Source organism: Arvicola amphibius, chromosome 1 (genome assembly GCF_903992535.2).
Source record: "Arvicola amphibius chromosome 1, mArvAmp1.2, whole genome shotgun sequence".
NCBI classification, from domain to species: domain Eukaryota; kingdom Metazoa; phylum Chordata; class Mammalia; order Rodentia; family Cricetidae; genus Arvicola; species Arvicola amphibius.
The window spans coordinates 68,841,330-68,863,521 of NC_052047.1; the positions used below are offsets into that span (position 1 = coordinate 68,841,330).

At 48.7% G+C, this 22,192-nt stretch overlaps 1 protein-coding gene across 3 annotated transcripts in view; it reads left to right on the forward strand.

Moving 5' to 3' along the window:
* Ascc2 (activating signal cointegrator 1 complex subunit 2) overlaps positions 1–21,750 on the forward strand; it is a 45,866-nt gene extending 24,116 nt beyond the window's left edge. For all 3 annotated transcript variants that reach the window (XM_038327778.2, XM_038327788.2, XM_038327797.2), the window contains 12 exons: positions 3,306–3,380; positions 5,056–5,163; positions 5,359–5,427; positions 5,626–5,700; positions 6,944–7,130; positions 8,791–9,005; positions 10,216–10,335; positions 16,601–16,694; positions 16,779–16,900; positions 17,297–17,396; positions 18,513–18,592; positions 21,276–21,750. In XM_038327778.2, coding sequence (XP_038183706.1) covers positions 3,306–3,380; positions 5,056–5,163; positions 5,359–5,427; positions 5,626–5,700; positions 6,944–7,130; positions 8,791–9,005; positions 10,216–10,335; positions 16,601–16,694; positions 16,779–16,900; positions 17,297–17,396; positions 18,513–18,592; positions 21,276–21,447 — 1,417 coding nt within the window. In that variant the 3' untranslated portion in view covers positions 21,448–21,750. The remainder of the gene's footprint in view (positions 1–3,305; positions 3,381–5,055; positions 5,164–5,358; positions 5,428–5,625; positions 5,701–6,943; positions 7,131–8,790; positions 9,006–10,215; positions 10,336–16,600; positions 16,695–16,778; positions 16,901–17,296; positions 17,397–18,512; positions 18,593–21,275) is intronic.
* The last annotated feature ends 442 nt before the right edge of the window (positions 21,751–22,192 follow it).

Consider the following 22,192-nt stretch of genomic DNA (forward strand, 5'->3'; position numbering starts at 1 on the left):
GAAGAAAGGTCTTAGGTTAGGACTGTGGCTGTCCATTTTCGGGAGGAAAGGTATTTCATTATGATAAAAGAGCATGTGGAAATGTAGAAAAGATGGAAAGCCAGAATCTGAAGTCACTCTTAGGAGTTACACTGCTCTCAGCAGTTTAGCCTCTGCCTGTTTCCATTTACTTTAGCATTGTTCTCATTTTGTCCAAGCATCTCCTCCAGTAAGCACAGATGGCCTCTGAGGGAGGAAGCTTTGGAAGAGCAGATTTTTCCTCCAAGAGGCAGTGGAAGCAGAAGAGTTCCCACCCATCTTGGAGTACGTGGAAGGGTTGCACTTTGGAAGTGACTCTGCCTTTGACTCATGTTTAGCCTGCAGCTGGCCAGCTTGTTGCAGCCTGTGCTGCAAACTAGGAAATCCTTTGCTAGCTACACCCACATATACACAGCCCCCGTTCCCACAGCTCCTGGTTAGGGGTCATTCTGACCCACAGAGCTCTTACCCTTGGCCCTCTCAGAGCAGCTTCCTTCACTCTCCTCTGCTGTCCGCTCATCCAGCGTGCGGCTCTGCTCATGTGTCGGTGGTGCTTTCACTTTTACAGAACTCAAAAAATGCAAAATAGGGGCTGGAGATGGCTCAGCAGGTAAGAGCAGGGCCATTCTTCTGAAGGACAGAGTTCATTTCCCAGCACCCATGTCTGAGTCAACAACTGCCTGTAACACCAGCTCCAGGTCTTCTGGCCTCTGTGGGCACCCTCACACATGTCATACACACACACACAACTTTAGAAAAATGTAAACTATATGGCGAACTGTCTCCCCCTTTATAGTTCTTTCCATCACACGTCAACACTGTCATAGTTTGGATGGAATTTTCCAGAGATACGCAGTATAGGAAAATATGCACATTTTGCATTCCCCTTTCTTTGCTTTAGCAGTGATGAGAATGGAACCTGGGGCTTAATAAATGCTTGGTGGGAACTCTACCATTCTGCTATGCTCTCAACCCCACCCCATTTTTAAAAATTGAAAACTGGGACTGGGGAAAATGCTCAGTACCTTCAGTGTGACTGGGCAACACTGTGCATCTGGCATACTGGACACCAGAGACAGATTTGTGTGTGTGTGTGTGTGTGTGTGTGTGAGAGAGGGGGGGGGAGGGAGAGGGAGAGAGATTTTTTAGTTATTTGCTATTTCAAAATAAATAACATTGTATACACATCACTTTGTACCTTTGCAAGCATATTTGAGGATTAATTCCTAGAAGTAGAAATGCTGGGACAGATGGTATGTGCATCTTTAATTCTCACTTTTCTTGCCAAATCACCTTCCATGGGAGTTGTTCCAGTTTACCCACTAACAACATAGCCTGGCAAGTGTTGAATCAGCTTGGGCCTATCTGCCCTCTCTGGCCTCTGCTGATGCTGTGTCTAGTAGGGCCTGTTCCTTTTGGCTTAGCTGTCCTCTGCCACATGCAGTGCTGCAGTGAGACAGACATTGCAGAAGCCAGCCAGAGGATGGGCACATGCTTGCAGAGCACCTGCAAGCTCTGCTCAGTACTACACTGGGCACTTAAGTGCATCTCGGATTTGGGGAAGCAAGATGTTTGGAGGAAGGATTACACCAGAGAAAAACAACAGCTGCTCTGTCAGTTATCAGGGCAGCATGTTCTGTGCACAGTGAATCTGGCCCCCGGAAGAAAGACTCCGTGGTTGAGTATAGCCAAGTAGTACACAAGTACACAATGAGGCCTGGAATGCTTCAGAGTTTGAGAAAGACAGGGCAAGGAAGAGATGCAGGAGGAAAAGGATAGCTGCCTCCCGGGCTTGCTCACCCATATTAATCTCAAACGTCTAGGCTCAAACCATCTTCCTACTTTAGTCTCCCAAGTAGCTGGAAGTATAATCATATGTAACTGTACTGAAACTCATAATGTATGAAATGTATAATTTTTTGAGAAAAAATTAGATCTTATTTATGTGTATGAATGTTTTGCCTGCATGCATGTGTGTGCAGCATGTGCATGCCTGATGCCCGTGGAGCTCAGAAGAGGGCATACGGATCCCCTGGAACTGGAGTTACAGATGGTTGTGAGTCACCAAGTGGGTGCTAGGAACCAAACCCAGGTCCTCTGGAAGAGCAACAAGTGTTCTTAACCACTTAACCATCTCTCCAATCCTGTGTGTGTATAATTTTTTTATTGTTTTGCTATTGAAACAGGGTCATGCTGTGTAGTCCAGGCTGGCTTCCAACTTGTGATCCTCCTGCCTCAGCTTCCCAAATGCTAAAATTACAAGCATAGACCACCACATCTAGCTTTTAACTTTTTATTAAGAGCTGTAGAAAACGGGCTGGTAAATCCCAGCACTCATATCAGGCAGCTCACAACCATCTGTAACTCCAGCTGCAAGGAATGGCGCCTTCTTCTAGGCTCTGTGTAACTCCAGCTGCAAGGAATGGCGCCTTCTTCTGGGCTCTGTGTAACTCCAGCTGCAAGGAATGGCGCCTTCTTCTGGCCTCTGTGGTGTCTGTCCTCGTGTCCACTACCAACTGACAGACACACACACATAATTAAAATAAATAATTTTTAAAACAAGAATTATAGTTAAACCAACTGGCTTAGTTCATAAAACAAATATGGAGTATATGATACATTTAAGACCTGAGCACATTTAGCCTGTTCTAAATAAGCACATTGTGTTAACATTGTCACATGTAAACAATTTATAGAGATTCCAAATCATCCAAGAAACTAAAACTTCATATCTTAGAACCCAAGTGAGAAAGATTATTGGTAACTGTGATGGGATTTCAAGACTCCTAGGGCTGGCAAATTTTGAGCAAGAAGAAAGATAATCTGTCTGTTTCATAATCCCAGGGAGTCCTGTGTAGCCCTCTGGTCCCTTTGTTAGAATAGATACAGCTATGGTCACTTTCCATAATGGGGCAATACAGTACTTCATTCTGGGATAGGCTCAGGAAAGCCCCTGGGTAGCTCCCAGAAAGTTGGTATAGGATGAGATGGGAGCAGGGAGTTGACTCAGTACAGCAAAGTGAGGTCCTGAGTTTGATCTTCTTCAGAACCCATGTGAAAATGTGAGGTGCTGGGGAGGTAGAGACAGGAAGAACCTGGCTTTCTGACCAGTCAGCCTAACCTAATTGGTGAGCATCAGGACTGCTTTCCTGAGACTAACACTGAAGTTAGCCTGTGGCTTCCATACACACAAGAACACCCACATGGATTTATGCAAGGAAGAAATGAACCTTTCTGCTCTGGAATTTGTGAATTAATCTGGCCTTTGCCTGTGTTTGCTTCTGCAGACTAGCTTCATTTTATGAGACGGCAATCCCTGAAACGGAGTCTGCAATTAAGAAGAGGAGGCTTGAAGACAGCAAGTGAGGCAGGGACAGAACTACGAATGCTGTGTGGGAAGGGGAAGCCTGAACACAGCCTGTGGCATCCTCACTACTAGGACAGTGGGAAACTGGGGACCATGGTTGCTTGGTCTCCTAGTCCTGGACTTGGTAGTCTTCTAGCCCTGCTTTGTTATTTTTGTTATTTTGGGTTTTTTTTTTTAAACTCTAAGGTTTTCATTTTATTTATTTATTTATTTATTTATTTATTTATTTATTTATTTTGGTTTTTTCGAGACAGGGTTTCTCTGTAGCTTTTTTAGAGCCTGTCCTGGAACTAGCTCTTGTAGACCAGGCTGGCCTCGAACTCACAGAGATCCGCCTGCCTCTGCCTCCCAAGTGCTGGGATTAAAGGCTTCATTTTATTTTTTATTTTGTGTACTGAGGATTGAACCCTTGGCCTTGTGTATGCTGAGCACATGTTCTTCCACTGAATTACACTCTAAAACCTTAAAGATTGGTTTTGTTTTTGTTTTGTTGCGGGGGGGAGCGGGGCTCAAGACAGGGCTTCTTTTTGTAGCCCTAGATGTCCTGGAATTTACTTTGTAGACCAGGCTGTCCTCAAACTCACAGAGATCGCCTGCCTCTGCCTTCCAAGTGCTGGGATTAAAGACGGACGCCATCACTACCACCCGGCAAAGATTTTTAAATATATATATATATTTATATATATATATATATATATATATATATATATATATATATATATGCTTTGTGAGGACTTTGGCAAGTAGAGATTTATCATTTACTTGCTTTATTTTTTCTTAATTTTTATTTAGCTCTTTGAGAATTTCCTACAATATATTTTGACCATAGTCATCCCTCCACCAACTCATCCCTGATTCGCCCCCCACCTACCCAACTTTATTTTCTCTTTTTTTTTCTTTATTTTTTTTCTTCACATATCAGGTCAAATTTGTGCTGTTCATATGCTCTTGGATATGTGGCCTTCCACTGTAGTCACTCACACCTTTAAAGAAAACTGACTCTCCTGATAGCTGTCAGTTGCCAATAGCGCCTCAGCTAGGGGTGGGACTTTGTGCTCCCGCTCCCCCCGCATACTGGGATTTGCTCTGGTTTGAGTTGGCATGCGACTTGCTCATTTTGTCATAATTGCTGTGAGTTTATATGTGCAACTGTCTTGCTGTGTCCAGAAAACAGAATACACCGTTTTCTTGTAGTCATCCACAGCCTCTGGCTCTTACAATATTTCCACACCTTCTGCAGTGATTCCTGATCTTGGGATAAGGGGACTTAATATAGATGTATCATTTGGGGCTTAGCATTCTGTAAGCTAGCACAAGCAGAGATGTAAATATTAATTGTACACTGTGTTGCTACAGGCCACCTTATGAGGACTGTCTGAGAGTACTTCTTGGCCACTAAATCCATTAATTCCGGGTCCCCCAGGTCTTAGCAGATTATGTCTGGTCCCTGCATGTGAGCTCAGCTGTTGTTTCAAGTTCTTGGTAACTGACCTTGCTGCTTCCACCCTCTGTCTAACTGAAAAGTGGTCTGGAGCTAGCTGGCTACCCAGTATTTATAGCCTTTTCTCAGCTGCTCCCATCAGTGGCCTTTAGGATCACCTCAGCTGTGGGGAAGTTCCATGGTTCCTTTCATCTTTTAAGTCTACTTCTCTTCTCTCTGACCGGCAAAGGCTGCTAGGTGACTTGTGGCAGAGGCTCTCCCACTCCAAGAAAAAGCTAATGGAGGTGTTTCACATCATCCTGAACCAGATCTGCCTCCTTCCCATTCTAGAGAGCAGGTGAGCTCCAAGGAAACTCTCTCCACGTGGCAGGTGTTTCTCATCACTCCTCCCCTCTTTCCTTCCTCTCTGCCAAACATAATGGGAAACCTTTCTCCAACTGGCCAGAGACTGCAGAGGGCTAGGGTGAGCATACAAGGGACCTCAGACCAATGTGCATTGCATGAGCTCATCTTCCCTCGTGTCCTGTCCTAGCAATGACAACATTCAAGGCTTCATTGAAGAATTCCTCCAGATCTTCAGCTCCGTGCTGCAGGAAAAGCGGTAAGTGGGGCTGAGCGGATACCAGCTATGGGACAGGCCCGTGTCTCTCTCCAGTCCCATGAAGCTTGCACAGCTTACACACTTACATGGAGCAAAGGTTCTGGAGCCTGTGGTTGGTAGCAGACATGAGGTGACCTTCTGGAGTACATGTTCCTATGGCTCCAACTCTGACCCGCCTTCCTGTGCTCTGCCCCGCAGATTCCTCCGGGACTATGACTCATTCTTCCCTGTAGCTGAAGACATCAGCCTACTACAGCAGGCTTCCTCAGCCTTGTATCCTACTACATACAGCTCACTGGGCCAAGGTCTGACTAGGTCAGACATGGCATTCTGGGACCCAGAAGGGCAGAAGGTAACCCCTAGAACACTCAAATCACGAAGTCTAACAAAGGCCCTAGTTCCTCTTTTTTCTAGAAGTGACAACCGCTCTGATGCTTGGGGCAAGGGAGAGCCTGCTCTCTCTAGATGTGTTCTGAGGCTCTGGTCTATGTGTTCATTTGTACTCTAGCAACCTTGAAGCCCATTGTAGGAGATGAGGACAAGTAAAGCTGCCGCTAGGAAGTATCACCCGAGGAGAAGGAGGACTACACCTCATACAGCAGAGCTCAGGGTGTGCACCAGAGGAAAACACCCAAACCAGAAATAGAACAAATAGAAGATTCCCTGGTCCAGGCTGACGTTGAGGACAGTCATGTGCCCAGGGGTTTGGAGGACAAAGAGAACTGGGTCTTTGAGGAGCCCTCAAATGTTGTATGTGGCTGTCTGTAAGGCAGTGGGCAGGAGTGTCTGGTGGGGGTGTGGCAAGTGAGCTGGGATTGACCAACATTCAGGACCCTTGTGTGATACCCATGAAGAAGTTTGGGCTATGTGCATCAGATGCTGAGGAGTGGGGATTTGGGAAGCAGAATGACATGGGCTGTTACTACTCTGGAAAGGCTCTACTTGGCTCTGAGAGAGAATGCTGGCCTGGGACCACCAGAGACTGGGATCGCTGTTACAGGCCTCCCTGCATGAGGATTTGGTAGAGTGAGGGTGTGGGGGCAACTCCGATTTCTAGCCCAGTGCCCAGAGTGGCAGAGAGAAAGAAGGACTAGGAAAGAGCTGCCCTTTGGGCCACTTTGTTGCTGAGTTCAGTCCTTACTCAGGGACCCCCAGTTGGCCCTTGCCCTTTTCAGAACACCCTCAGCTTGGTGGACAGGAAGTCCTGTGAAAGTGCTGCTTGCCCTCCTGAGTATCCAAACAAAAGTAGCTGGGGGGTGATCCAAAAGTCTGGGATACTGATGGTAATCCCAGCCCTGTCTGCCCTGAGCTGCTCCGCTGAGCGGCAGGTGCGAGGGTTCGAGGCCTGTGCAGCAGTATTCTATCTAGCACGCTGTTCCACATGGCACCCACTGGGCAGACCAGCAGGCCCTGGCAAAGCCTCATGGTCAGATACTGGACAGGGACTGCAAAGTCAAACTACCCAGAGCTGGGGAGGTGGTTCCTGAGCGAGAGAGCCCTTAACACTGCCTCATAGGGATGAGACCCGGACTGCCTACATCCTACAGGCTGTGGAAAGTGCATGGGAAGGGGTGGACAGACAGAAAATCAAGGACACTAAAGAGCCATCGAAGGCCAAGGATCCTAATAATGGAGTCACGACGGCAGTGAAGCCAGTCAGTGAAAGTCCATCACAGCTGGAGAACTCAGAGGAGGAAGAGGAGGTGTGTATCTGGGAGTTCCTGCCCCTGATCCCTGGTTCCCTAGCCTTCCTGGCCGCCTCTTGAGAGATAGGCAAGTGGCCAAGTGCCCTTCCTTGTTTCAGGGAAAAGAGTCCATTGGAATTGGTAACCTCCAGCACTGGGGCAGCTGTAGTACCCTGGGGATAGAAGAAAACACAGCCCTTAAACCCTTAAACTTAGTGCTTCTCTCCTCTCTCTCTCTCCCTCTCTCCCCCTCTATCCTTCTTTCCCCCTCCTCTCTCCCCCCTCTCTCTTTCTTTTCTCTCTCGCTCTCATTTTGAAACAAGATAATAACATGCTCAATGGTCCAGGCTAGCCTTGAACTCACAGCAGTGAAGCTTTTACTTGTGGACTCCTTCTCCAGCCCCTCCCCACGCTGGGGAAGGTGGAGTTCCTTTGCTGGCAGCTGAGCGTGGTGCCAGACTCACCTTCCAGGAATCACAGGGCTCCACTGAACAAGCTGGGAAGTCCTGGACCCAGTGCCTCCTCCCAGGTCAGGCTGCTCAGTGGTAACCTGACCTACTGTTTGCCAACTGTGTATGGCAGATCTCTTGTGTTCAGTGTAGTTGCTCCTCTGTGTATAGAGATAGGTGTGGTGCCTGCTTCCATGATGTTGTTGGGGTTCCTAGGACTGCTATATGGAACTCTCTTGATTCTGGTTGATCCTCAGTGCCCAGTTAACAAATGCTACTGTTCTTCCTGTTAAACCCCCTGATTCTTTCTTCCCTGTTTGGTGGCTTCTCTGAGCCATGGAGGTCTTTATCATCATCATGATGTTCTAGTGCTGCTGCTATGCAAGCATCCCTCCACTAAGCTATATCTCTAGTTCTTTATTGTTTTTATTTGCCTATCTCCTTAAAAAGCATTATAAAATGAAGCCATGGGGGCTGGAGAGATGGCTCAGCAGTTAAGAGCACTGGGCTGCTCTTCCAGAGGACCAAAGTTCAATTCCCAGCACCCACATGGTGGCTCATAACCACCTGTAATAGGATCTGATGTCCTCTTCTGGCACACAGAGCACTCATGCAGAAAAATAGATAGATAGATAGACAGACAGACAGACAGACAGACAGACAGACAGACAGACAGACAGACAGAAAGAAAGAAAATTTTGAGAAGTGAGGCCGTATTGGGCAGTATGTGAAATGACGTCTCCTTACTGAAAACAATGTGAGGTAAGGGAACATCTCCACATAGTCTCACAGGTAGTTGCTGTTGTCCTTCAAAGGCAGTCAGTCACCTTGGTAGAGTTGGGCAGGATCTAGATCACTAACACGTGACTGTGGAGACCTTCTGCACAACAGTACTCTCTCTATGGGTAATGTGCATCTCTTCATTGAACCATCTGAAATAGCCCCATGAGACCAATGATAGTGTCCATTTCATAAGGAGGGAACCGTTCAGAGAGGATGTACAGTGCCCCAAATCACGTAGGCCGAGGGTAACTCACCTAGGAAGTCAGAGCCCCTCTTTTCACAAAGGAAAAACATAGAGGCTCAAATTTAAGTCACTTGGCAAAAGCCCTACAACTAGGAGGGGCACGGCCAGGGCCCCTGCTGACTAATGCAGTGTTGTTTGGAGACTCTTACCCTTTTGTGGGGGCTACTTAATCTTTCCTCCATTGCTCTGGCTTCCATTGCAGTGCAAGGGTGCAGCAGCTGCCCTGGGCCCAACCGTGTGTGGTGTGCAGCTAGACTCCCTCATCTCTCAAGTGAAAGACCTGCTGCCAGACCTCGGGGAGGGCTTCATCCTGGCCTGCCTGGAGTACTACAGCTATGATTCAGAGCAGGTGATCAACAACATCCTGGAGGACCGGCTGGCCCCGGAACTCAGCCAGCTGGACCGCAGCCTGAAAAGGTGAGCGAGGTAGATGGGAAAAGGTCCTCAAGGCAGGGTCCCCTTTCCCTGCCTCTCGCTCTTCCCCTAGATTGGAGGATACATTTGCTCCTTTTTCACAGCAGTGTTTCCTGCAGTTTGAACTAGTGCCTTTTTTTAAAGAAAGCAAGCTTGGGGCTGGAGAGATGGCTCAGAGGTTAAGAGCATTGCCTGCTCTTCCAAAGGTCCTGAGTTCAATTCCCAGCAACCACATGGTGGCTCACAACCATCTGTAATGAGGTCTGGTACCCTCTTCTGACCTGCAGGCATACACACAGACAGAATACTGTATACATAATAAATAAATATTTTAAAAAGAAGAAGAAAGCAATCTTGGGGCCTGTAAGGTTCTCAGCACACAGCTGGCTGTCCCTGCAGAACCTTATAGGAAGACTACTGGAGACTAGCAGTGTGACAAAGGGCTTTCTCTCTCTCTCTCTCTCTCTCTCTCACACACACACACACACACACACACACATACACTCTCCAGCTCCAGATCCGTCTCATTGTTAGCATATTCCCAGTTTCCAAGTTATGATAGCCAAAGCTACTCCCTTTCTCTGCACTGAAGCTCATGGTTTTGGTGCACTGCTATCCCAAAAGCTTCAGGGGACAGCAAGAACAAGGGTACAAGTGGATGCTTCTTCCATGAACAAATGATGTTTGCCAAATGAATAAATGAAGTTAGCCTTGTTCCTTTGGCCACATCCCTCAGCCTGTTTGTGTTCCATGTTACAGATGGCAGTGCTGAGACACGGGAGGTGGACTAGGAGCTGAGAGTAGAGCTCAGAAGTAGAGCATGGGCTTAGCTGTGTATAGTGCATTCCTAGCATCCAAAGCAAATGCAGCTGCCCTCCGTCCCCCGCCCCCAGCCCAAAACAGAATTTGAGTGACATATAACTCCCTAGCTTATAGGGCCATTGTAGGCATTTAAATGAGGGATAGAGCTTTGAAGAAATAGAAAACTGGTATGCATGGCACACAGGAAATGAGGGTGAGGTGTGGCTTTGGGCCCTTGACAGGAGCCAGGTTAAGTAAAGCCTAATTAAAGGCTCCCGTTAAAGAACTTATGTCCTAGGCTAGGATTTTGGGGTAGAGTGAACAGTATGATGGGGAGAACACAGTGTGGCTTCGGACAGTCAATGTCAGCCAGCAAGGCCCTTTCAGTTGATTTCTGTGCTGTGGCCCCCAGACAGGTGAAGCCGGACCCCACACCCCTGCTGACATCTCGTCACAACGTCTTCCAGAACGACGAGTTTGATGTGTTCAGCAGGGACTCAGTGGACCTGAGCCGGGTGCACAAGGGCAGGAGGTGAGTGTGGCAGGACATGGGGTCTGCGTTCCAGTTCTGGAGAGTGGGGAGAAAGAAAAGCCCTTTGTTTTTTGAGTTGTTTTTTGTTGTTGTTTTGTTGTTTGTTTGTTTGTTTTCAAGACAGGATTTCTCCATGAAACAGTCCTAGCTGTCCTGGAACCCACTCTGTAGACGAGGCTGGCCTCGAACTCACAGATCCACCTGCCTCTGTCTCCTGAGTGCTGGGATTAAAGGCGTGTGCCACCACCAGCAAAGGCCCTTCTTGATAGAACCAGCCATGGGTTTTTCCCTCAGAGAGTTCCACCCCTCCGCTTTCTAATTTATTTTTATTTTATGTGTATGAATATTTTGTCTGTATGCATGTGTGTGCACCATGTGCATGCCGGATGGCCATGGAAGGCATCCATAGAGGCACCCTGTGGAACTGGAATTACAGACAATTGTGAGCTGCCATGTGGGTGCTGTGAACCAAAACTTGGTCCTCTTAAGAGCAACCAGTGTTCTTAACTGCTGAGCCTTCTCTCCATTTCCTCAGGGGTCCCTCTGAATCCTGGCCTTATACACTGTCATCCTACAAGAGCAGGTTCTTTAACAGTGTGCTGAGGTCCAGCTTTGTGTGGGGGGTGACTGCTAGTGATAGAACCTTCTTGTAAGTGGTAGAAGGCCAGAGAGCCACATCTGTCCCCTTGTCCCTTCTAGTATGTCTTTTGATGTGTGTATGTTGGTTCTGTGGGTGTAGAGCTAGACAGTGCTTCCTAGAAGCCAGTTTTTGACCTGATTTTTCTCCAGGCTGTGACAAAACAAAACTTACGTGAGTAAATTTTTTCCAAAGATGAAAGAATTCTGTTTTAAGGCTTTCTTTCATTTTTAGTTTATCTTCTTCCTACTTTTTCAGCATTGTAATCCACCCATGGCCTATTCATTCATTCAGTAAATGCTTGCCTGGTTCTTATTGCCTTGGGTTAATTTAGTACCAGAGCTATAGTGGGAAGTAAAGCAGACACTGCTCAGCTCGTCAAACAAGCACGATAGTGGGAGCCTCCTGGTCCCTTGCTACGGCCGTCAGCCTAGTCAGGAAGGCTCCCTAAGAAAGTGACAGCGAACTGAAGGATGTTTAGGGTGGCTCAGCAGAGCAGGGAGGAAACTTCCCAAGCTGAGTGAGCAAAAGCAACGGTGGCTCCAAGATCAGTATGAGTGTGTAGTAAAGGTTCCATGAACTCATGAGCATTTATGTTTTATAGAGGTCACCCAAGCTGGGCATGGTAGCTCAAGCCTCTAATTCCCACACTCAAGAACCTGAGAGGATTTTTATTTTTATTTTTTTAATAGTGAGTTCCAATCTAATCTAAGTGAGACCCTGTCTCACAAATAAATAAAAATTAAATATTGTGCTCTGGAATGGCTTTCTCTGGGAAGAAACTGAAGTCAGTGGTGATGACAGCCAGGTAAAGAATGGGGGGGGGGGTGGGGTTTAATCTGCTTCAAAGTTCTGTAGTCACATTGAGTCATAGAACCCGGAAATCCAGGGGCTCTGTTCAAGTGCAGCCTGTGCTGTCCCCATCATAATAGTGGGGACAAGAGGGTCTAGAAAGGAAGGAGACTGTTAGTCTTGGAGCCGTGTTCTGGTAAGAGCCCCGTGCAGTAACACAGTTGCTTCTTCAGTTCGAGCCCAGTGTGTGCTGCCAGAAGCTTGCTGACTGAGAACTCAGCAGGCACAGGGCAACTCTGAAGCCATCTGGTTGATTGCACAAGAAATCCTGGCACACTGCTTCATCAGTCAAATTGTGAGATCCCTTGATCCCAGGCAGAGCTGTTATTCCTGTTGGTGGCTGCTGTAGGGAAGAGCCAAACAGGGTCCCCCAGGCCAGCAGAAGGTGTGGGGAGTCTGACTGGTAGGGCCCTCTACAGAGCTTAGCATCTCTGGACACAGGGTTCCCCTTGGCGTTCATCTGTAGGTTCAGCTAGGTGACTCCACATCCCCACCCAATTGTAGGTCCCCTATGAGCATTTGCCAGTGGGCTGCTTTCAGCTGTCAGGGTCATCAGAAGGGCTGAAGCAGCCAGGTGTCCTGAAGGCTGTGTCCTAATTCTGTGGCGCTCTGGCTGCCAGCACAGACTGAATGACCAGTGTTTACCAGTCCCACTCTGGGCAGCCCAGGGGCAAGGATTGTAAAGAGGTAAAGCCTTCATTCATGGTTCAGTATTTATCCACTCAGCAAATATTTATTAAGTGCTTTACTAGCGTGAGATCCTGTACGAGGCACCAGGAAAACAAGGTGAGCAGAGTACCTTGGCTTTGCCCACAAAGGGCAGAGACCGTGGGAAAGACAGATCATCAAATAATCAGGTGCACCAGGAGTTCAGCAGGGGCACCTGCCTAGTCAGGGCAAGGTGGAAGGGTGAGGGCCCTGCCTTCGGGTAGCAGGTGGAGAATAAAGTAGCACAAAGCAGATCACACCTGTGTACATATGCATTGAATCTGATGAACATGCTTGGCAGCTTCTGGTCTGTTCTCTTACACACAAAGAGTTACAGAGGGCAGAGGTGGGGCTTGGTTACCCTGTGGTTGGTTTTTATTTGGTAACAAGAACAAGATGTCTTCTGGGATCCCGGCTTAGGGGGTCCCTAGAGGTCTGTGAAGGCTTTCAGCTATTTGATTTTTGGCTACTAGGAACCATAATGCCCAAGGGAGTCCAGACAAGGTATTATTGCCTCTCTTTATCTTTTGTTTAATTTTGTTTGTTTTGGTTTTTTTGGTGATGCTAGGGCCCGAACCCAGGGCCTTGCACGCTACCATTGTGCCACTACCCAGCCCCATCTCTTTTTTAGAGATGAACAAAGCAGGCCCAGAAGCTTCCATTCTTTTCTCATGTGTCGTGAACAGAACTGGGCCAGACGTTGGGGCTCTAATGTGGAGCACAGAAGTGGAGCAATCTGAACTTGAGTCTGAGCTGGGCCTGGCTCACACAGTCCCAGCACATGGGAGGTTTTAGAGCTTGAGGCCAACCTGGGCTATTTCAGGAGATCCTGTTTCAAAATAAGCAGTGAAGAGAGGGAGGGACAAAGGGAGGGAAGCAGGCGGGCAGGCAGGCAGGCAGGCTACTAGAGTAGACTAGAGGGTAGCTTTGGTTGATCACCAAGCACCTGTGTACACATGTGAGCTTCTAGCTCCTTTGGACTGCCCTATAGAACCCTGGAAGATAACAAGAGTCTCCCTCAACAGAAGTTCTGTGGCCAGATATATCTGTGTGTTTTGTCTGCCTCTTGGAGAATCACAACGTACATTAGCATGTAAGACTGAAAAACAGAAGAAACTGAATTCATTTTGTTGAGTTCAGCAAATGCTGGTCCATGTCTGTATCTTTTATATCTTCTTTTCCTTTAGTTTTGTTGTTTTGTTTTGTTGTTGTCTTCTGTTTGAGATGGAGTCTGGTGTAACTCCAGCTAGCCTCAGACTCACTAAGAAGCCAAAGATGACCCTGAACTCATTGTCATCCTGCTCCTGTGTCCTAAGCATTTGGGGTAGAGCCGTGCACCCCTATGCTCAGCTTTACACATCATCTCATTTCATTCTCAGCTCACCCCTGAGAAGTGAATACTGCAAGCAGGAACTAAGGAGGTTTTTATTTGCTTTGATTTTGAGATAGGGTCTCACTGTGTTACCCTGGCTGGCCTGGAACTAACTCACTGTGTAAACCAGGCTGGCCTGAAACTCACAGAAATCCTCTTGTCTCTGCCACCTTAAAGCTGGGTTTATCTCCTCCCCCCCTTCCTATTTTTTAAGTTACAGATGGTTGTGAGTACACATGTGAGTGGCAGAAATTGAGCCTGAGTTCTTGACAAGTGCAGCCAGTACTCTTAACCCCTAAACTATCTCTCCAGTCCTGCTAGTGCTCGGTTTAGAGCAAGCACCCCACACCACACTGGACTGATTTAATGAGGCTAGAGACTTGTGACCACACAGCTTAGAAAGTGTAGAGCAAACCCAAGTCAGGACCTGAACCTTCCTTTAGAAGCTGTATGGCTCTGGGCAGGTTTCTCTACCTTTCTGTGCCCCACCTGGAATGTTTGTTGTCTCTACAGGCCACTAAGGACCTGTTTGAATCGGGTTTATAGAGCAGGGTTGAATAGATGACAAGAGAAAAAGTGACCAGCTTCAGGAGAGCAGGCATGTTCCCGGCCTTGCTGCCACTTTGTAGGAGGCCAGGATTCCAAAGACAGTCTGTGAAGTTCTTGTTGCCTGTATCTAGAGGAGGGTGGGTGAAGTCCTGGCTTATGAATGGGTCTTTCCCAGGTGCTTGTGTGCGATCTTCTTTCTTCTTGGCTCCAAATCCAGACAAGGAAGCAAAGCGCAATGCCCTAGACAGGCAGCCAGGCCCCTGGCTCTGCTGCTTGGCGTCTTCCAAGGCCCAGGTGGGATCCATAAAGGGAGGCTTCTCCATCTAGCTCTGCAAAAAGCCACATAACTGACACTATCCACCTTCACCCAGAACCTGGGATGACAGAAACCAGGAGCCCCAGGGAGCTGCCAGACGAGGATGACACCTCTTCTTCCTCTTGGGCCCCTGGCCCAGCATAGATAGTACCTGGCATCTCAAAAAGCGGGGCTGAGTGCAGGAATGTGTTCCTACTAGTGGTACCAGCCATGGGAAAGGCTTAAAGCCCTTTCTCTTTTCTACCTCTTTACCACTCTGGCAAAGAAAGAGTCTCGTGCAGTGCCAAGGCCATCATCACAGCTCCGCAATTCCTGGATTGGTCTTTTGGGGTTTTGTTGTTGTTGTTGTTGTTGAGTTGTTTTATTTAAAACAAGGGCTAGTGTAGCCTAAGCCAGCCTCCAGCTCACTTTGTAGCTGAGACTGACCTTGAACTCCTGATCCTCCTGCTCCTTCCTTGCTAGTGCTGGAATCACACACTTTTGCCATCATGCACAGCTTTGTGGTTTTTGTTTTCTTTAAGGTAGGGGTCTCTGTAGTCCAACCTGGCCTTTAACTCTTGGCAGTTCTCCTACCCCAGCCTCTCAAATACTAGGACTATAGGCATGAGTCACCACAGCCAACTAAGATTTCTGTTTACCTAAGAGTTCACTCAGATCTAAACCAAATACAGCATCCTTTCTATCCCACTGTCATGGTTTTCCTCACCCCTTCCCCCAGACCTGTCCTGGTGCCGCCCTCACTTCCGTCTGTCAGCAGCAGCCCACTGCATTCGGCATATTTTGTGCCGTTCACCCCTCACTCCACTGTGAGTACAGATGTATATCTGACCCGTTTCTCAGTCTCCTCCCTGCTCAGGCTTAGAATGGCTCTGACAGGTAGGAAGATTGTCACAGCGCAGCAAAGCCTTGCCAGCCATACTGAGACTGCAGTCCCAACCTGTACCTAGACAAGCCTACAGACCCAGACGCCTGCCACCCACCCAGAGCCAGCTGTTAGAAGACCTGCACAGGGCTGGAGAGATGGCTCAGAGGTTAAGAGCATTGCCTGCTCTTCCAAAGGTCCTGAGTTCGGTTCCCAGCAACCACATGGTGGCTCACAACCATCTGTAGTGGGGTCTGGTGCCCTCTTCTGGCCTGCAGGCATACATACAGACAGAATATTGTATACATAATAAATAAATAAAATATTTTTTTTAAAAAAAGAAGACCTGCACAGAATCTACACGGCTCTGTGTCTCACTTTTTTTTTTCCTCAAGCCCCTTCCTCTTGATACATTCCAGAGATGGAATCTCATCACTAAGCTAGATTTCTTGCCTGCCATCTCTAATTGATTTGCCCCTGCAGAGCCAAAGAAACACATTCCATGAGCCTGTGTATGTGGTTGACAAGCCAGGATTCTCTACAAGTTTGCAAAGTCATGGTCAAGAGACCTGAGGCCCTGCTGACACTGTGATGTGCAGTTCAGTGTGAGCCAGGTGTGTTCCTTCCCCCTCCTCCACTGTGCCCATCTGTCCTCGTTTTCGACATAACTGATGGCAGTCGGAACTACCAGACTTTCCTCCTCCCACGGTACCCTTGCATGGAAGCTGGCCCTGCATAACAGGGACGGGAGCTGCTGTAGCGAGAGGGTGAGAGGAAGAAGCCAGACCCCCTCTTGCCTCACCCAAGAGTGCTTAGGGCTTTCCTGGGCTTAGGACGAAGACTGCATGTGGCCTCAGCAGGGTCTGAGGTCTACAGAAGGGAACCCAGCATCTCTCTGGACCTTTTGCCCTCCACACTCTTCCAGACCTGATGGTGTCCTCCCTCTCTCCCTGCTGTCCCTGGCTCCAGGAAGGAGGAGAACGTGAGGAGCCTGGTGAACGACAAGCGGGCTGTGGTGGCGCAGAGGCTTCGCTACCAGCAGTACAGTGTGGTAATGGAGGAGGTAGGCTGCCCAGCCTGGGCCTCTGAAGGGTGTGGGAAATCCGCAGTCCCCTGGCTTCTCTGACCCATGAGTCTGCTGTTGCAGGTCCCAGTGCAGCCAGGAGAATACCAGGTTGATGACTACGAGGACGAGTATGACGACACATACGATGGCAACCAGGTGGGCGCCAACGATGCCGACTCTGATGATGAGCTCATCAGCCGCAGGTGAGTCGCGAGGTTAGCAGGCACCTGGCCAGCCAGACCGATTTCCCAGCCCCACTCCCACCCTCTGCTCCTTCACCTCCCCCATCCCCACCCCTGGTCTTAGCAAATCATGTTTGTTTTTTCCTAAGTGTGGAACATTTCCTCAGCAGAATCTTGTAGGGATTTACCTGTGCAGATCAAAGCAGGGCTTCCTGGTGAACAAAAAGACTGGAGATCCCTAGGGCCTCAGCTCAGCAGTTACCCCCTTTAAAGAATCTGGGAACAAAAGCAAAGCCTGCTTGAAAACCCCTGTGGGAAGGTTCCCTTGCCTCCTGAGCAGTGCCCCTCCCCAGCCTTCTCCCGAGGCAGGAGGCCACTCTCCAATTCTTTGATCTCACTTTCTTTCCCAACCCTCAGGCCCTTCACCATCCCTCAGGTGCTGAGAACCAAAACGCCTGGAGAAGGACCGGAGGAAGACTATGATGAAGTGGAGGAGGTTGAAGAGGAGGCCCCCAAGGTCCGTCCTGGGCAGGTGGCAGATGAAAGAAATGCAGCTCTGAAGGGCAAATTAGAGCTCTGTGCCTGTCCCCGCCTCCGAGGCTGCTGGTTTGAGCAGGGTCCTTTCAGGCACAGACTATTTGGAGAGCTGCGGGCTTTGATCTCTGCTCCACTGCCCAGAGGGCTCTCAGGGGAGGGTCTGTCAACAGCTGAGTCATCAGGTGTTATGGTCTGGAAGAAGGAAGGGTAGCTGTAGGCTGCTGTGCCCAGGCTGGCTTTAGAGACGACCTAGAGCCCTGAGGCTCTGGAGGTAAACTAGGCCTCTTGTCTGAAAATTTACTTTCAGCAGCTAAACTTTTTCTTCAGCTGAAATCTTAACTTGAAATTCAAGATAGAAAACAGATGAAAAGTGATTTTGCTCCATTTGAAGGGAGTAGCCAGGCACTCCCCAGTCCCAAGCAGCCCCCAAAGGATGACAGTCAGCTCTTCCTAGAGCTGTGTGCAGGCACTAAGTGCTGGATAGGAAGTACATGCCTGCCGCAGGGCTCTCAGCCACAGGCTCCAGACCTCTTTGCCTATCCTGGGTAAGTCAGATTTGCATATGAAGTGAACCATCTTCCCATGTCACGAGTTCTACTCCTTTGGATATTATTATTATTATTATGCCATGTGTCAAAGCCTGCCTGTTTGCCGAGGTCCTAGCTTTCCCCTGCACAGGTCAACCACGCACTCTGAGCATAGAAAGTGGTCCTCAAGAGGAGCTCTCGCAGAGCCCTCTGCTGTGGCACCAGAGTGAGACCAGACCTCCAAGTCTCAGGCAGGCCTGCTTCCAGGGGCCTTAGTCAACTTTGATGGTCTTTTGTGTCCTTTCCTGTTGGCCATCTCAGCCATACCCACACAGGCATTCATTGATGTGCCTGCTGTGGTCCTTTCTCCCCAGCAGCCTGCCCCACATCCTCCAGCTCCCTCCCTCCCTAAAGGAGGCTTCAGCTGGCAACCAGCTTACTCCGTACTAAGATTGCCTGCCCTGCCTGCTGTGGATGCCTCAGGATTCCTCCCAGCAGGGATCCACACAGCTTAGGGAAATGATTGCAGAGCACGTGATTGCAGGTTTTCTCTTCTCTTCCTTCCACAGCTGGACCATTTCATCCCGGATCCTGCAGTGCTGAGGGAAAAGGCTGAAGCCAGGCGCCTGGCCTTCCTTGCCAGGAAGGGGTGAGCATTGGAGGGGCTAATCCGCCTGGGGGAGACCCACAGGGGAATCCAGCTGGCCATGCAGGAAACCCTGGGTGCTTTTTAAGATAGGGTTTCTCGTCATAGTCCTGGCTGTCCTGCAGCTCACTCTGTAGACTAGGCTGCCTCTGTAGACCAGGCTGGCCTTGATCTGCCTTCCTCTGCCTCCCAAGTTCTAGAAATAAAGGTATGTGCCACAACTGCCCGGCCCCTGGGGACTTTTTGGGTAGTTATTTAGCTCCTGTCCAGCTCTAGGAAGTAACTATTAATATCAGTATCATTGTCCAGTTGGCCCCAGAGACATTAAATAACTTAGTAAAGGTCATACAGCATTAAGTGTCCCTGAAACATCGGAGCCAATCAAAGTATGTGCCTAAAGTCATAGCTATTTGGGAGGCTGAAGCAGAAGAATCATTTGAAAGCAGGATTTCAAAACCAATGTGAGAAGCATAGCAAACCCTGTTACACATGAAAGCCACGCATCACAGTGTGATGCCGGTGAGCCCAGTGCTCAGGTGGCAGAAGAGGGTATGGTTGGTTTCTGTTGTTTTAACTCTTTACTCTTTGGGGGCCCTCCACCCAGCTCCCAAATAATCACATGGAGTCTTAGTTTGGCTTGTTTCTAGCCAGCTTTTCTTTTCTTTCTTTTTTTTTTTAAGATTTATTTATTATGTATACAGTGTTCTGTCTGCATGTATGCCTACACCCCAGAAGAGGACACCAGATCTCATTATAGATGGTTGTGAGTCATTCTGTGGTTGCTGGGACTTGAACTTAGGGCCTCTGGAAGAAGTCAGTGCTCTTAACCTCTAAGCCATCTCTCCAGCCCTAGACATCTTTGTTTAAATTATCCCATCTACATTTATCTACATTTGCTGTACTTTTACCTTTCCCCCCACCCGCCGAGACAGGGTTTCTCTGTAGCTTTGGAGCCTGTCCTGGAACTAGCTCTTGTAGACCAGGCTGGTCTCGAACTCACAAAGATCCACCTGCCTCTGCCTCCCGAGTGCTGGGATTAAAGGCACGTGCCACCACTGGCCTGCTTGTACTTTTACCTTTTTCTGCTTCTGTATATCTTTCCTTCTTATTCCATTCTGACTGTGTGGCTCTCCCCCATCCTCCTCTCCTTTTCTTTTACCTCTTTTCTTTTCTGTTCCTATTTATTCTCTCTGCATGGCAGACCTGCCTATTTTTCTCTCCTGCCTAGCTATTGGCTGTTCCTTATTAAGACCAATCAGGTGTTTTAGACAGGCAAAGTAACACAGCTTCTCAAAGTTAAACAAATGCAACATAAAAGAATGTAACACATCTTTGCATCATTAAACAAATGTTCCACAGCATAAACAAATGTAACACATATTCAACTAATATTCCACAACAAGAGGACCTCTGGTTCTGAGGGTACATAGTGAGAGCCTGTCTCAGAAACAAGTAAATAACACGGCTGCACCCAGATGGCTGAGCTTTGTGTTCTGCACTCATAATCATTACTTGACAGTGTGAGTCTGTCACTCAGCATGGGAATGTGTGCAAATCTCACTAGTATCTGCAGAATAAAAAGACCCAGGCAGAAGACACATCGTTAGTGACTTAGAGTCATGGTAGGGACACAGGGATGCTTGAGCTAAGCCCTTATGGTAGAAAGGGTATGGGGAGTTTTGTTTTTCCAGACAAGGTTTCTCTGTGTAGCCTTGGAACTTACACTATAGACCAGGCTGGCCTCAGACTCAGAGATCCTCCTGCTTCTGCCTCCTGAGTGTTGGGATTAAAGGTGTGCACCCACCACTGCCCAGCTATAAAGGAGTTGTATTATGGAGAAAAATCCAGGAATCACAAGTCTATCTTAAAAGGTTCCTCCCCCCCTCCTCCTCCTCCCCCTCCCTCCTCCTCCTCCTCCTCTTCCCCCCCCTCCTCCTCCTCCTCCTCTTCCCCCCCCCTCCTCCTCCTCCTCCTCCTTTCTTTTTTTAGTTTTTTTTTTTTCTTTTTCTTTTTTTGGTTTTTCGAGACAGGGTTTCTCTGTGGCTTTGGAACCTGTCCTGGAACTAGCTCTTGTAGACCAGGCTGGTCTCGAACTCACAGAGATCCGCCTGCCTCTGCCTCCCGAGTGCTGGGATTAAAGGCGTGCGCCACCACCTCCCAGCTAGGTTCCTTTTCTTTAGTTAAGAAACTGGTCAAAGTCTACTGTGCCAAGAGTAGAAGCATAGGCCAGGGGTGGAAATTCAGTCCCAACCTAGATTCTGGGTATAGGAAACGTCATCAAGAGACATTTGATTCCATGCTGGAGGCAAGAGTGAGAGGTTGTTGACGAGAGCACAACCTGTTCTGATGTTTCCCTCCCAGCCCCAGGGAGCACTCTGAGTAGACCAGAGGCTGTGGACCGAGGGGCCAAATTAAGACCTGGTGTGTAAATGTAGGTGTTGTCCCATTGGTAGGGGGCCATGTATGGCCAGGCCACTAACAGTTCATACTCACAGATGGGTGATGGACCCATCGTCAGGGGCTAGGAGAAAATCAGGCCCAAGGCTGGGGCTCCATTTCCTTTCCTATCTGGACCTGGGCCAGTGTGTGACCTCAGTGGTAGCTGCTAGGGTGGACTGTGGAGCCTTCCTATCAGAGCCTTGTCCAACTGATGTCCCTTATCATGGGGTGGGTATTACTCTTGCAGGTACCGGCCTGAGAATTCCGCAGCAGTGACAGGCAGTCCCCGGGGCCACGGACAAAGCCGAGAAACCACCCAGGAGCGCAGGAAGAAAGAAGCCAAAAAGGCAACCAGAGCCAACCACAACCGTAGAACCATGGCTGACCGGAAGAGAAGCAAGGGCATGATCCCATCCTGAGGCCACAACAATGCCTGGGTGAGGGAGGCCCTCAAGGCCACCACCATACCTCACCTGCCAGCCAGCCATGAGCACCTTCTTGTCGAACACAAAGTGCCTTATCCCTTGGTGCAGGAACCCAGTGCCATCAAGTAGGCTCTCTCCCAGCTGTGCTAGCGGGAAAAGATGGGGATGCAAAACCAAGGTGTCTTTTATCTTGTGCAGCAAGACACCACCTCACGGAAGTCCTGGATGCAGCAGACCTGTATATTCAGAAACAGCAAAAGGCCCGTGAATAAAGTTTCTGACCTTCTAACAATGTTCCATGACATGCTCCAGCCTTTCCCCTCTGTCATACCTCAGTGACACCACCACCTGAAAGACAAGAAGGCACGGTGGTACCATTCACTGTTGACTTTCCATGCTTGCCCTCAGCGCCCCTCCTAATGTTGCTCTTCCTCACTGTGTGACCCCGGCACATCGGCCCTTTCTCTGTGCCTGTGGAAGGAGATTGCGCCTGTGTGAGGCCTAAGGTCCATTCTGTTGCTACCTCATGCACCTCCTCCCCAGGGGGTAGGCACTGTTTCCAGTTCACAGTACAGATCGGAAAGTGGGACTTGGAGAGCTGAGAGTGTGTTCCTAGGCCACAGACAAGAGGTGGCAGAGCAGGTCTTGAAACAGTCTGATCCCTGGCTGTCAGGTTATGGATCAGTGTAGATGATGGGAACCCTTGTGTCACAGCAGGAACAAGGACACTTGGCCATGA